This window comes from Scyliorhinus torazame, chromosome 18 (assembly GCF_047496885.1).
Source record: "Scyliorhinus torazame isolate Kashiwa2021f chromosome 18, sScyTor2.1, whole genome shotgun sequence".
NCBI lineage: Eukaryota > Metazoa > Chordata > Chondrichthyes > Carcharhiniformes > Scyliorhinidae > Scyliorhinus > Scyliorhinus torazame.
Window position 1 is genome coordinate 151,426,823 of NC_092724.1, and position 15,449 is coordinate 151,442,271.

The following is a 15,449-nucleotide window of genomic DNA, read 5'->3' on the forward strand; positions in this document are numbered from 1 at the left end:
ATTCAACACTAACTTTCAAAAGGGAGTGATTGAAGGGGGATGGGACTGATTGTATGACTTTGAAGGAGGAAGCAGAGACATGATGGGCTGGATAGCCTTCCTCTGCTGTGTTATCCCACGATAATCAATATCTTGTACAATGCCTTAGTATTTCAAAGTGTAACGCACAATTAAAAAAGTTAGTATTCAGTTCCTCACAGACAGTACTCTACGTGTGTATTTATTACTGCTTTCGTGATTAATTTTTGGGGGGTGTCAACAGAATTCGGTGTGGCCTGCCACTTGGGTGTCCTCACAGATTTGCCATGTATTGGGGTTGCGAAGAACCTGCTGCATGTGGATGGTCTGGAAGAAAAGGATCTGCTGAAGGAAAAGGTATGAAAGAACCATGTACCTCGGAGTTTAGCTGCACTGGAATATCACATATCACTGAAGTTAGATACCCTAAAACCAGGAATTTCAATCTGAATTCAATCTGACTCCAGCATTTGTTATAGTCACAAAAGCAATTGCAGAAGGAAGTAGTTCCTTAGAAAGGGTGACAGCATTAATAACCATACGGCACGATAAATTCAAAAACTGAAAGCAGGATTTCAGCACAAACATTAATAATATAATCATATTGCAGTTCTGCAGTTTATCCTGTGAATGTAATAAATGAGGAAATCTTCTAACGTTCTTTATACCAGGCCTGTGGCCTGCAAACCCCACAAATACATGTCATATGTCTCCACAAATATGATTCAAATTACTCCACTGCAGGGGCTTAGTCTGCTGGTTCCTCACTCCCCATTCAAAATACCTAGTTTCAAAATTTAGCATTGGTTGCTGTACAAAGATAAAGCTTGTTCTTGTAGCGGCTGTGAGTGTGTCATCGCCAGTATCTTATCTCCAGATGGAGCCCATAAGTAAATAGAAACATATGTTTTAAGTTTTCCTATTTGAATCACAGAACCAGAAGAATTATATTAGCTGCTAATATCAGATTTATATTGAATGGTGTGGTTGGATGTTGCAGCAGATTTACACAGTAACCTTTTACACGCTGGTTCGGAGTTCAGACCCAGTCCCGGTTAATGAGCTGAGTGGCCGATCTCAGCAAGGTACCGTTAATTTGAGCAGTTTCAGATGGCAGGTTCGCTCAAAATGACAGTGGGCCACAATGGCAATTGAACTTTCCGCTGAAGTAGGTTGGGACCGTGCATCGTTCATGACCTCAGCATGTTTCGAACCGTGACACAGCCAGTGATTCACTTTTATGTGTAGCCAGTATTGTCACGTAGGGGAACAAAACGGCCAATTTACACCCAAATTGCACAATCATCAGATCATTTGTCTTAGTGTATTGATTGGCCAGGACACCAGAACAACTCCTCTTGCTGCACTTTGAATGGACTAATTTATATCCATCAAGTAGGACAGAAGAGATCTCGCTTTATCATGTCAACCAAAAGGCAGCGTCCCCGGAGATGCTGCACATCCTCAGTACTGAAGTGACACACAAGATTATGTGCTCAAATCTCAGGAATGGAGCCTGAATCCACAATCGGCTTTCCGTTCAGAGATAGAAACGTTACCACCAAGCCAGTTTGGCTTTTTAAAATTTACTATTGGGATGTGAGCATCACTGGCAAGGCCAACATTTATTGCCCATCCTGAGCTGCCGTGGAGAAGGTGGAGGTGAGCCACATTCTTGAACAGTTGCAGTCCAGCTGGTATAGGGCAGGGGTTCCCAAATTGAGTCCCGCAGTCGGCCTGGCCAGGGCCTGTGACGAGTTGAGGCCGGGTCCAGTGGAACCCAAGAAGAGCCGGGCTCGAGTGGGGCCGAACCTGGGGGAAGCCAAGAGGAACCGGGGAGTCCCTGTGAAATGGGAGGGGTGGCTGAGGGAGGGAGGGTGTGGGTAGTTGAGGGCAGACTTTGAAGAGTCCTGACCTGCTCTTGTAGCCACTGTACACTGGTCCAGTTAGGTTGATGACCTTTGCAAATATGGACGATGGTAGGAGATTCAGCAATGGTAATGAAACTTCCAAAGACTGCAGGGTGAAGTTTGGTATTGTGTGAATGATGCCGATGTTGTTCTAACTAGATTAAGTGTTCTTCACAAGCATCTATACCAGTGAATTTTAAGGTGTCTGGGGTTAGCAATAAGGGAACTTTAACTGACATATTTTAACCGCTAGAATTAGGAGATCCCTGTGCACAGTGTGCTGGAACATACCTGGGAACATAAGAGAGTCATTTTAACTTTGGTTATCTAACTTCCTGGAATTGTTTTTGAAGGTATATCTGCACTTCCTGGAATTGTTTTTGAAGGTATATCTGCACTCCCTGGAATTGTTTTTGAAGGTATATCTGCACTCCCTGGAATTGTTTTTGAAGGTATATCTGCACTTCCTGGAATTGTTTTTGAAGGTACATCTGCACTCCCTGGAATTGTTTTTGAAGGTATATCTGCACTTCCTGGAATTGTTTTTGAAGGTATATCTGCACTCCCTGGAATTGTTTTAGAAGGTATTTTGCCATTGAGGATCAGAGAAATTCATTGGATGCAGTTAATGTTTCAAAATGTTTTTGACAAGGAAGCACATTGCAAATGTTTTAATGTTATCAGGTTTTATACATGATATTCTTACAAATGTACACGCGCAAAAACAGAGGAAGTCAAAAAAAGTAGAGAAAGTGTCATAACACCTAGCAGAAAAGGGGGGCTTTCGCTCCCCCTCCCCCTTCTCTTTTTTTATGCAAAACAAAACAAGACCGGGTGGAGGGGGCACTTGGCTGGTACCCCTGATGTCACTTGCATCACTTGGTCGTTTTTGTTGTTGTTTTTGTCCATTTGCCTCCGCTTCGGCCATCTGTTGTTCCTTCTTCCTGTTCCTTCGCCTTGCTGTGATTGTCATTTCCTGCACTCTTCTCCCCTCCCCCCTCTTCCCTCCTTTTTCCTCCCTTCTGACTCCCCTCTGTTGTTCTCCTTCCATCCCCCTTCCTCCCTCCCTGTCCCCCCCCCCCTTCTTCTCTGCTACTCCCCTCTCATTCCTGCTGGGTTTGGCTACTCCCTCTTGCTCCCTCCCGCCCCCAGTCCTCCCTCCCTTCCCTCTCCCATCCCTGCCTCCCATCCATTGACTCCATCTACACCTCCCGCTGCCTGGAGAAAGCGGGCAGCATAATCAAAGACCCCTCCCACCGGCTTACTCACTCTTCCAACTTCTTCCATCGAGGCAGGAGATACAGAAGTCTGAGAACACGCACGAACAGACTCAAAAACAGCTTCTTCCCCGCTGTTACCAGACTCCTAAATGACCCTCTTATGCACTGACCTGATTAACACTACAGCCCAATGCTTCACCCAATGCCGGTGTTTATGTAGTTACATTGTATACCTTGTGTTGCCCTATTATGTATTTTCTTTTATTTCTTTTTCTTGCCATGTACTTAATGATCTGTTGAGCTGCTCGCAGAAAAATACTTTTCACTGTACCTCGGTACACGTGACAATAAACAAAATCCAATCCAATCTTCTACCGTGTCCTGGCTACTTTCCCCTGGCTCTTGGCTACTTATTTATTTAACTTTTTTGGACACAAATAGGTCCCGGAACAGTCTGGTGAATGGCTCCCAGGTTTTGAGGAATCCTTGGATGGCGAATTTGATTTTTTCCACCTGGAGAACTCCTGATGCAGCTTTAGGTGGTGCTGCTGATCACCAACTGAGCAGGATTCTACAGCGGGCAATCAGGGAGGCAATGAGTAGGGCGTCTGCCCACCTCCCCATGAAGAATCTGGCTGATCCGATACCCCGAAGACCGCTACTTTCGGGCATGGCTCCACCCTCCTGCAGCCTTTATCTGCTGCATGCTCCCAGCACTAGCTTTCCCGCTAATGTGGTGGTCCCTCCTCCTGGGAGTGACTGTCTCGTTTTTCCCTTGCCCGTTCTCTGCCCATTCTTTCCCTGTCTTAATCTGCACTCCGCTCGCTTGCCACTCCGCTTTCCCTTTTCCACTGCTCTTGTTCTCTCAAACGAGGCCACATTGGCACATTCGAAATTAATGGTTAAGTTGGGAAAATCACGAGGCTGTCCCTTTGTAGCGGTCTTCATGTGGCTGCCTCCCCATATAGGTAAATATAACTCGTGTGAAAGGACATCGTGGAAACCATGTTCCAATGCTGTTACCATATCTCCACATCCATTTACTACAATCAGCTATCTAACCTATTCTTAAGTGTTCTTAAGACATGGTTTCTGCTACAATCACTAACTTCAGTAATGCATTCCACAGCCTCAGAACCATAGCACATTTGTTGACATATTTGCCCCATTCCACCAATTTATGTCATCCCCTTTCTTCTATCATGAGAACCACCTTCTATTTTAGTATCAACTGCAACTTGGACACCACTCCGTCTAGCAATGGGTCAAAATTATTGATGTACGCGGTTGACAAAAGTCGTCCCAAATCAGAACTCCGTTGAACACCACTTGAGTACCCAATTCATTTTTTCCAATTAAGGGGCAATTTAGCGTGGCCAAACCACCTACCCTGCACATCTTTGGGTTGTGGGGGCGAAACCCACGCAGACACGGGGAGAATATGCAAACTCCACACGGACAGTGACCCAGAGCCGGGATCGAACCTGGGACCTCAGCGCCGTGAGGCAGCAGTGCTAACCCACTGCGCCCCCCGTACTGCCCTCTCATTTCCAACCTTTGTTCCTGTTTTCCCATGGGAAGCTGTCCTTGACTTCCACTGTTTTCCTCCCTTCTAACCTGCTTTTATTGTCCATCACTTGTCACCAATAGTTTTCTATGCAGTAATTTGTCAATGGCTCTCTGAATGTCCATTGAAAACAACATCCGCTGTACTTCCTCATTCACCGCCTCACAGAACACTTGCTACACTTGTCGAGCACAATCTTCCCACCTGTTGGTTGCTTTGAATTGTTTTCTCTTCAGTTCGATACCTAGTCATTTCACCTTCAATGAAGGATTCCAATTTTCTGCCTGGCCGCAAATGCCACGTTAACCGGGCTGTCGTCGCCTGGATGAGCTCTGTCTCTTTTGGAAAGTGATACAGTATCACCTTGGCAACTCTTCTCTCCTTCCAGGAGGGTAACAGCCTCTGAGTCATGTTATACGGCCAAATTCCCAAACTTTTGCTGTTATACAGGACCTTTTATGACTGAAGCAGTTTTGTGGTCTGCTGGAGTAAGTGGGAGATAGCGCTATGAAGATCTGATTGATGTTTTTTTTTACAACACCTTCATCTAAATAAAACAGATAAATGCAAAGCAGGAAGTACGTGTGCTTTGCGGCAGGGATTTACAAAGTACCTGCCAGTCTTCATCCTCAAGCCACCTTGTCATGAGGCTCTTATGTTTTATTTTCTGTGCTTCGTCCTGTATAAGTTTCTTTACAAGCCTGTTGGCAGGATTGTTTAATTTGGCCTTTTGCCGAGGAACAGCAATGTCTGTGAGCTGTTGATTACAAAATCATGATTGTTCATAAATTTACCGTCACCCTTTAGCGAAACCTCACTTTAGAGCCATTATTACAGCAAGGGAAATGGGAAGCACAGTCAGTTTCAGCGGAAGGGGGTTTTAAAAATTCAGCAGCAGAAGCCACTTATGTGCCTAATAATCAACGTTTAAGCCCAGATGAATGAAAAAAGATGTATTTCGTCATGTGGACAATCATAGAGGCACAACAATGTACTTTTGTCCTTTCTCACATTTCCTTTAGTTATTTTCTTGCCCTCCTCTGCGTATTTAACGTATTTGTCTCGCCTCCCAATCGTAGAATAGTGTATCTCAGGAGGAGGTGATTCAGCCCATCGAGTCGGTGCCAGCTCTTTCCAATAGCAATCCAAGCCAGTGGAAGCATGTTTCCCGGGGTGTTTGTTCGCTGTAACCTGTTTTGATACATGTTTGGAATAAGATACATTTTTTAAAAAAAAACCAATCCAGTCAGTTCCACTCCCCCGTCCTTTCCCCATATCCCCGCAATTTGTTTCTCCTTCATTTATCCAACTTCCTGTTGGGGGCTCCAATTAAATTTGTTTTTACCACCCTACCGGAGGAGGAGCAGTTTAATATTCAGTGCTTTGGTATCTGGTGACCGGTGCTAAAAAAAAAAAATAGTGTTGTAAAGGAGTAAGTTTCATTGTTCTTTTGGGTTCCCCGTATACTATTGTTTTTGGCAAAAGTGTCTCCATCTCGGTGTTGCCTTCCTGGAGCAGTGTGGCCCTTCACTTGGTTCTTTCCTGGTCTTATTTTAAGTTTGTTGTCAAGGGCAACACTGGAATGTAAGGGGAAGATTAGACTAAAAGTCAGCTATTTTGAATGATGGACCTGGTTGGTGACTCTATGTACCTATCAACTAGTTGACACGCACCAAGAAATGACTTGACTTTTACCCTTTCCTTCCCTGGGCCATGTTTGACTTGGCTATTTGTGTAAATTTCGTAGTTGTTGCGTCTGACGAGGATTGCTCCCCTCCCCCATGCCTGATGTGGCAATTCCAGCTTGACGATGAGCCTGCAGCCATTCCTACTTGGTGTTCTTCTCTGATTTAAAGCCAGACCCCAAATGGTCGCATAGTGTTCATGTTACTGGACTAGCAATCCCGAGCTCTGAACTAACCATGACTTCGAATCCCACCACAACAGTTGTGGGATTTAAATTCAGTTAGTTAAGTATATTTGGAATTACTGTCAGTAGTATTACTCGCAGGAATGGTGACCGTGAAACTACCAGATTGTTGTAAAAAAAAAACCCACTAATGTACTCTAGGGGTGGGAATCTGCTATCCTTACTGAATTTGGCTCAACTGCAGAACTCAGACCCACAGAAATGTGGCCGACTCTTAAGCAAGACTGTCGGTTGTAACGAACTGCAACCCACCGGCAGAACAGACCCAGCAGAGGTGGTTACAGAATGGTATACAGTCAGGAAGGAGTAACCCTGGGAGTCCTCGACATTGACACTGGACCCTATAATCTCAATCATCAAAATGGCATTAATTCCAGAGAATAATCAAAATAATGCATATTTATATCTGGAGGAATAGAATACGAGGGGGTAGGAGCTATGCTACAGTCATACAAAGTCCCAGAACATTGCTGCAAGATAATGACTTAGGATCCACCATTTCCAGTAACTTCATCAATGATCTTCCCTCCACCGTAAGGTAAAAAGTGGAAATGTTTGTTGATGATTTCACATTGTTCAGTTTTGATAAGCCGTTCAGTTATATCAAAACAACTACCAAAGACAGTAATCTACATGGACTGCAGTGCTTGAAGAAGGAGGCTCGCCATCACCGACCCAAGGGCAATTGGGGATGGGCAATGAATGCTGGCCTTGCCTGCAATGTCTCTTTCTCTCTGGTAGTCCTTGAAGTAAGGAGGATGCTTACCATGGAATACATTGCGTGGGAAGAACCAGACGGAGTCTGTCAACGTTGGGAAACTGTTACTCTGCAGTTATCACACAGTCTGGCTGACCAAGAAATTCTCCAGCTCTTCCCACCTGCCAAAGGCATATTGGAAGGATTTACAGGTTGATGGTCAACCTGTTTAGCCGTGATATGATTGCACCTTCCCAGCATGGGTCTCAACCCAAAATCCAGATTTGTAATGGCTATACCTTGAATGAAAAGTGCTACTGTCCGTGCTAGGACAGAACATTGCAGAGATATTCGAGGAGAAAAGTATCTATTCAGTCAGATTTGTTTTTTAAAATAAATTTAGAGTACCCAATCAATTCTTTACAATTAAGGAGCAATTTAGCGCGGCCAATCCACCTACCCTGCACATCTTTGGGTTGTGGGGGTGAAACCCACGCAGACATGGGGAGAATGTGCAAACTCCACACGGACAGTGACCCAGAGCCGGGATCGAACCTGGGACCTCGGCGCCGTGAGGCAGCAGGGCTAAGCCACTGCGCCACCGTGCTGCCCTAGCCAGATTTTTAAACAGTAAATTAATACTAAATATCCTGTTTCTGTATCAGACTGGAAAATGATGGGCGCGATTTACTGGCCACGTCCTGCTGGATTCAGGACAGGGCTAGGCCGGTAGATCCCGGGAGAGGCTTCTTCAGGGATCCGCTCGTTTATGAGATGTCGTGTGATGTCGCGATCAGGATCCTGCTCACAATGGGCGGGACCCAGACGCAGAGATAAGTGAGTTTAAAAGCTCACTTAAGCCTGCTGCTGCCAGGTGGAACCAGCGCCTGGGGTCTACCGGCCTCGCTGAGGAGACCCCAGCCGGGTGCGGTTTAGCACTGGTCCCCACAAATGGGGACCGAGGTGAATGGCACTTGGGTTGGATTGGGGCAGAGGGGTTGTCTCCCAGGTGAGCGGAGGCCCCTGGGTGGTTGGTACCTGTGCACCCTGGCATTGTCTAGGTGGCACTCCCAGGCTGGCGGGGGCACTGTCAGGCTGGCAGTTCCAATGTGCCTGTGTGGCATTTTGCCCAGGCCGGGGCTCGGGCCCATGGTGTACCTGCCCGTATGAGGTGGGATGTAGGGGAGCTTGAGGCCCACCTTATAGGCGAGTTGGGCTTTGGGGGTATCCGGGGGTCGCGTCAAAGGGTCGGGAGATCGGGCCGCCATTTTGAAATGGCTCCCCGACCTCTACCTGCACAGCTCCTCAGTGCAGGAAATAACACTAATTGTGGCCTCGAGGGGGGCCTTCCCCATTGGGGCCCGAAAGCACAACAGTGTGCCGTCCGATAGTGGGGTCATTCCCGGTGCTTGTCGTGCCAGGAATGACCCCCTCGAATCCTGCCCAGAACGGACTCTTGTTTTTGTTAGATCGCACCCGATAAATAGATGAACTGGAAAATTTATAGCATTAGTGCTTCTGAGAGGAGAATTTATTAATTGTTACTTAAATCAGTCAGTACTGTAATTATGAAATTGAAGATATGTCTTGTGAAAACTTGTTTTTATTAACACATTGCTGCTTTGTAGGTCAAAGACCTTCAGAAAGGAGGTAATGCGTTTTCACTAACTGGAAGCTCTGGGAAAGTATTAGGCATGGTAGGTCTATGTATTTATGCTGTATTGTGCAGTGCAAATAGTTATAAAAGTCTTTTTTTCATCACTGTATTTCAGTTGAATTCAACTAAAACAGAGAAACGGTTATTCTTAGGAGGAATTTACAGTTTTAGAATTTATTGTAGAATGCTTAGAAACCCACGAACAATCATCTTGGTGATGTTTCAGGAAGGGTATTTTGATGACCAGAAGCATTCCTGTATAGAAAGATGCTGGAAAGCGGCACGGTGGCGAGGTGGTTAGTACTGCTGCCTCACGGCGCCGAGGACCTGGTCCGATCCCGGCCCCGGAGTCACTGCCTATGTGGAGTTTGCACATTCCCCCCGTGTCTGCGTGGGCCCCACCCCCACAAACCCAAAGATGCGCAGCATAGGTAGATTGGCCACGCTAAATTGTTCTCAATTGGGGAAAAAATGAATTGGGTGCTCTAAATTTATAAAAAGGATGCTGGAAACACTCAGCAAGTCAGTCAGCATCTATGTCAAGAACAAACAATTAATAGACGGTCTATCATTTCACTTCCAAAGTGACTTCACTTCCAAAGTACTTGTTTAGCTGTAAAGTACTTTGGGACATTGTGAGTTGTGGAAGGCCCCCACTCGATCTGGGGGTATTATCTTTTAGTCTTGCCAGAGGTGGCTTTCGTTGTCTGGGTATCCAGGTAGCCCATGATTAGGCTCGCTCCATAGATTAGATTATGCTGGTCTGATGAGCACGGTGAGGTCCAACTTGCAGAAGTGGATTAACCTCCTTGGAGGGCAGGATCCAGACTATAAAAATGAATACCCTCCCAAAGTTTCTATTTCTTTTCCAGTGTCTCCCTATTTTCCTTCCGAAGTCTTTTTTTTACTAGTATCTCCCTATTTTCCTTCTAAAATCTTTTTTTTGCTAGGATTAATAAATTAGTGGCCTCCTTCATTTGGGCAGGAAAGACCTCAAGAATCCATTGAGCATTCCTTCAGAGGGACTGGCAGTCAGGGGTCCAGCGTTATCCAATTTGCTCTTTTACTGTGGGGCTGCCAATATCGAGAAGGTGCCAGAGTGGATGAGGGAGTCGGGCTCTATATGGAGACAGGTGGAGGCAAGCTCTTGAAGGGGCTCTAGTTGAAGGGTTTTGGCAATGGCCTTGCATCCCTTCTCTTCGATGAGGTACTCTTAGAACCCAGTGCTGGTACCCACTCAAAGGATATGGAGGCAATTTAGGCAGCATTATAAATTGAGCTCCATGTCATTGCTGGCCCCCATCTGTGGCAGCCACCTATTTGTACCGTCGAGTCTCGAAGCCACGTTCAGGTCATAGGAGGGAAGGGGCCTTGAGAGCTTTGGGGATTTGTTTGTGGAGGGACGGTTTAGTAGTTTGGAGGAGCTGTCGATGAAGTTTCAACTTCCAAGGGCGGACTAGATCTGTAACCTCCAAATACGTGATTTTGTCTGAAAGACTTTTCCTCCATTTCCCTTGGCTCTGAAACCCTCCTTGTTGAAGGGGTTCCTATCATTCGCAGGGTCTGGTTGGGGGAGCATTTCAGGTATCTATGGGCAAACCCTGTCTACGGAGATAGCCCTGTTGGATGAGTTGCGAGCAAAATGGGAGGGGGATCTAGCACCTACCTATAGTGCGGTGTGAGGCCCTTTGCAGGGTAAACTCCACATCCTCCTGAGCATGACTCAGCCTAATTCAGCTCAAGGTGGTAATAGTACTCACAAAACTAAGGCTAGGATGAGTAGTTTATTTTCGGGAGTGGAGGACAGGTGTGAGCGGTGTTCCCTGGGGCTGGCTAATCACACCCGTGTGTTCTGGTCATGTACCAAGATGGTAAGCCTTTTGGTCTCCTTCTTTATCACCATGTCAGAGATTCTCAACATTGATCTGGAACCTTGTCCTTTGGTGGGCATTTTCTGGGTATCGGACCCAATGGGGGTGAAGGCGGATGTTCTCACCTTTGCATCGTTAATAGCCCGGAGGCAGGTTCTGTTGGGGTAGGGTGCTCTTTCCAAGGGCTGGTGTTGACTCGATGGACTGAATGGCCTCCTGCAATGTGCATTCTATGATTCTATGGATAAGTCACCATCAGCTGTTAAGGGTGGTTATTTTTTATTGTTAGGAAAAGGGTATTTGTTTTTGGGTGGGTGTGTTGTGTTTTTCTAATATTGCATTATGTAACATTTCCGTGTTGATATTATGTTTGCATTATTTTTTTTAAAGGTATTTCAACCCTTAATAGAGCTCATGAGATATTTCTAATTTTATTTCTTTACTTGTGTCAGGCTCTTAAAAGCTGCGAGAAAAGCACAAAACCAATTTATGTATCTGTGGGTCACAGGATTAGTCTGGACACTGCCTTACGCCTGACGCATTCTTGCTGCAAATACAGAGTACCAGAACCAATTAGGCAGGTATGTATTTATGTTGCATACTTTGTATATTGGGAAGCAATGCTGTGATTATTAAGATTACTATCTTTTATATCATAACAGTAACTTTATATTACTATTGAGGTAATAAATTTTGCACAAAGAAAAAATTGCAGCTATGTATCTGATTGTCATGTTGAAACATTTCAAAGCATTTTGCGCAATGAATTATTTATGAAGTGCAGTGATTTGTTACATTAGCCAATGTAACATCCATTCTAAACCACCAGCCTGCTAAAAACAGCAAAGAAATGAAAGACTTGTTAATTTATTTGTTTGGTATTGGACAAGGGAGGTATATTGACCAGAGCACGGAATCTTGCCAAAGATTCAACACGAGCTTCACTAAAAAGCAGGTACTGAACACTAGAAAGAAAACGTAAGGCGAATTATATGGGGAAATCTATAGAATAAGTGAAAACCATTATAATTAAGAGGGACTTCCAACGGCAGAGATAATAAAAAGGGGAGGATAGTTTGAGTGTACAAGACTCCTTTTTGATCCAATGTGTAAGAAGCCATTGGATCCCATGCAACCGCAGAAGGTGTAACTCCTGCCCCTTTACCTCTTTTATGCTCAACATCCCAGGTTAAGCAGCGTTTCACTTGCTTCTCTTCCAATTTGGTCTACTGCATTCGCTGCTCCCAATGTGGTCTCCTCTATATCGGAGAGACCAAACGCAGACTGGGTGATCGCTTTGCTGAGCATCTTCGGTCTGTGCGCATTCAGGACCCTGACCTTCTTGTTGCTTGCCATTTTAACAAAACACCCTGCTCCCATGCCCACGTGTCTGTTCTTGGCCTGCTGCAATGTTCCAGTGAAGCTCAACGCAAACCGGAGGAACATCTCATCTTCCGGTTAGACACACTACAGCCTTCCGGCCTGAACATCGAATTCAACAACTTCAGATGATCAGCTCTACCCCACCTCGACCCATTTGTTTTCATCCCATTTCATTTGAACTGCCTTTTACCATTTCTTCCTTTCTTAATATATATTTAATCCCCGCCCCCCCCCCCCCCCTCCAATCTTATCGACCTTTCCTTCACCTTTCTCCTCTTTGCTTCCTGCTTCCCCTCCCCCACATCAGCAGTTCACCCTCTGATGTTAGTTTCTCTGCTGTTTGACCTTTCACATCTTTTGTTTTCTCTGGGGACTGCCATTAGCGCTCTTTCCCCCTGGTTTCTGTGGCCATTAGCACCCGGTTTCCCTGGGTTTCTGTGGCTATGACTCATCTTTCATTCTCACTCCACAGTATAAATATTTCCCACTTTCTCTGTCTTTTAGCTTTGACAAAGAGCCATTGGACTCGAAGCGTTAGCTCTTTTCTCTCCCTACAGATGCTGCCAGACCTGCTGAGATTTTCCAGCATTTTCTCTTTCGTGTAAGAAGCCAAGTGAAGGGAGAAACACTGCTATGCCGAGTAATTGGAAATGGACCATAGCAGAAAAGAGAGTACGGGCTGGATTTTCACGGCTGACTCCAAAGACCTTTAAAAAGGGGAGATGGGACCCGGATACAGAAGTCCCAAGCCATGTCTGACACCTCCCACTTTTGCTGGTGGGGGCAGGTGGTGAAGTATGAATCACAAACTGCAACCCAATCTGGCTATTTGAAATTAATGTTGAGTTCAAACAGACCCCACTTTTGAATTTTCAAGGGTCTTAACTCGCATTGTGGGAGTCACAAATTTGTGGAGTAGACATAAACGTCCTTGAAGGGTGGATAAGGTCTGTTCAAGTGACTCAGTCTGAACATTTGTACCAATCCCCAACCCTTCAAACATGGGGGGGAAAAAGCATGCTGAAGCTGTCAGAGTTAAAAAGAAACATACTCTGGTTTGATTGACAGGCAATCTGGTGGAGGTTAGAAAAAATTACCATCTGTTCCTGCAGTTTCTTAAACGTTTCCCCAAGCCTGTTGTTACACTTTGGTAGGAAAACTAGAAAAGGAGAATATTTTTTAATCGAGAGACTGGGAAATGTTTGTACTCTGAGGGACCTGGATATCTTTGAAAATGAAATGAAATGAAAATCGCTTATTGTCACGAGTAGGCTTCACTGAAGTTACTGTGAAAAGCCCCTAGCCGCCACATTCCGGCGCCTGTTCGGGGAGGCTGGTACGGGAATCGAACCGTGCTGCTGGCCTGTCTTGGTCTGCTTTAAAAGCCAGCGATTTAGCCCAGTATGCTAAACCAGCACAAATCACAAAGTTAACATCCATGTGCAGAAAGCAATTAGGAAATGTTATGTTAACTTTTATTGGGATTGGAGTATAGATGTAAAGAAGCCTTATTGCAAACCCTTATGTGACTGCATTTGAGAAACTGTGTACTGTTTTAGAGTCCTAAGTAAAAATATACTTGCCTTAGAGGGACTACAGTGAAAGTTTACTAGACTGATTGCTGAGTTGAGGGGATTGTCCTGTGAGAAGGGTTAGTAGAGATCAGGCCTAAATTCCCTAGAGTTTAGAATAATGGAAGGTGATCTCATTGAAACATAAAAATCTTAAGTGAATTAGCAAGGTAGATGCTGGCTGGATGTTTCCCCTGGCTGTGGACTCTAAACATAAGGACCACGGCATTAGATTAAAGGGTCAGTCATTAGTGACGAGATTAGATTTTTTTAAATTTGAAGGGTTGGTGAAATTTTGGAATTTTTCTAACTCCGAGCCATAGTTCCTCAGTTTTGAGTATATTCAACCCCGAGATTAATATGTTTTCGATGTGAAGGGATATGGAGATCCTGCAATGAAGTTTGGCCGGGTAAGAAGATCAATTGTGATCCTGTTGCATGGCAGAGCAGGGCAGAATGGTTTACAGCCACTCTTATTTCTTATCTTTTCTTAAGGGAATGTAAAGAGTAAAGGAATTGAAAAGATAAAGAGAAGGCAAAGAGAAAATATGAAATGAAAAATCAAAGAGTGAGAACAGCTGATGTATTCTATGGGAAAGTCAGCAACAAAAGGTGAATTAAGACGGAACCTCCTGGTAGATTCGAGCAGTAATTTAGCAGCAGCTTTGGCAGAGTGTACTAAATCTTTCCACTGCCGTGGTGGGGGTTGGCAGTGTTGGAATATTAAACGTTTCATCCTGCCGTGGGCCATTTTCTGTCCCTGGCAGCAGGAAATGCCATTGCATCTGCCACTGTACAGGCAGCAATACAACAAGGAACCAGTGTAGGAAGCGAAGCTAAACCAGTGCTCAGCTCACATGTCAAATCTGTTGTCTTCCTTTTGTGGGGGGTGCTGCTCGGTACTGGCTAAAAGCAAATGCCATTTTTCATGTGAATTTAACAGCTGCCTTTATATAATGAGCTTTGTTTTCTGAGCTAAACTGAGAATCAGTTTCCATCGGTGAAAAGGGCGCAGCATTAGGTCGCTGCCTGGCGCTACTTGCATTGCGTGCTCATATTTCGTAATTGAGTAATAAATTATTTTTAGACAACATGTCTCTGCTGTATAATTTAAGCACTGCTGTTAGTTTGATCTACAGTTATTGTCTAGAGTACTACAAAGGGCTGGTTTAGCACACTGGGCTAAATAGCTGGCTTGCAATGCAGAACAATGCCAGCAGCGCGGGTTCAATTCCCGTACTGGCCTCCCGGAATGTGGCGACTAGGGGCTTTTCACAGTAACTACACTGAGGCCTACTTGTGACAATAAGCGATTATTATCATTATTATTATTATTATTAAGAAAGGATAAAGCCAAAAATTACCATGAGCAGCAGTGGTTGTAATCTGTATAGGCAGTATCTACTTCTGACATTGACTTTTGGAAATACGTTTATTGTAATCATTACCAAAAGATACTTCTGAGTACGAAGCAATAGCGGAACTTTACAATCCGTGTACAAAGGAGGACTACCTATGAATGAATAACATAAAATAGTTTAGGAATATGTGGAAACCTGTATAGTCATTTCAAGGTGAGAAATTGTATTTTTTTAAACTTGAGCCTCAGTTATAATACTAATAAT

General features: G+C 44.7%; 1 protein-coding gene across 10 annotated transcripts in view; it reads left to right on the forward strand.

Annotated features, from left to right (window-relative positions):
* Positions 1 to 15,449, forward strand: part of LOC140395622 (endonuclease V-like) — a 123,537-nt gene that overhangs the window by 25,788 nt on the left and 82,300 nt on the right. For 7 of the 10 annotated variants that reach the window (XM_072483607.1, XM_072483608.1, XM_072483613.1 and 4 more), the window contains 3 exons: positions 263 to 375; positions 8,971 to 9,039; positions 11,323 to 11,451. In XM_072483607.1, the coding sequence (XP_072339708.1) occupies positions 263 to 375; positions 8,971 to 9,039; positions 11,323 to 11,451 (311 nt within the window). The other 3 variants (XM_072483614.1, XM_072483609.1, XM_072483615.1) reach the window with 3 other exon arrangements.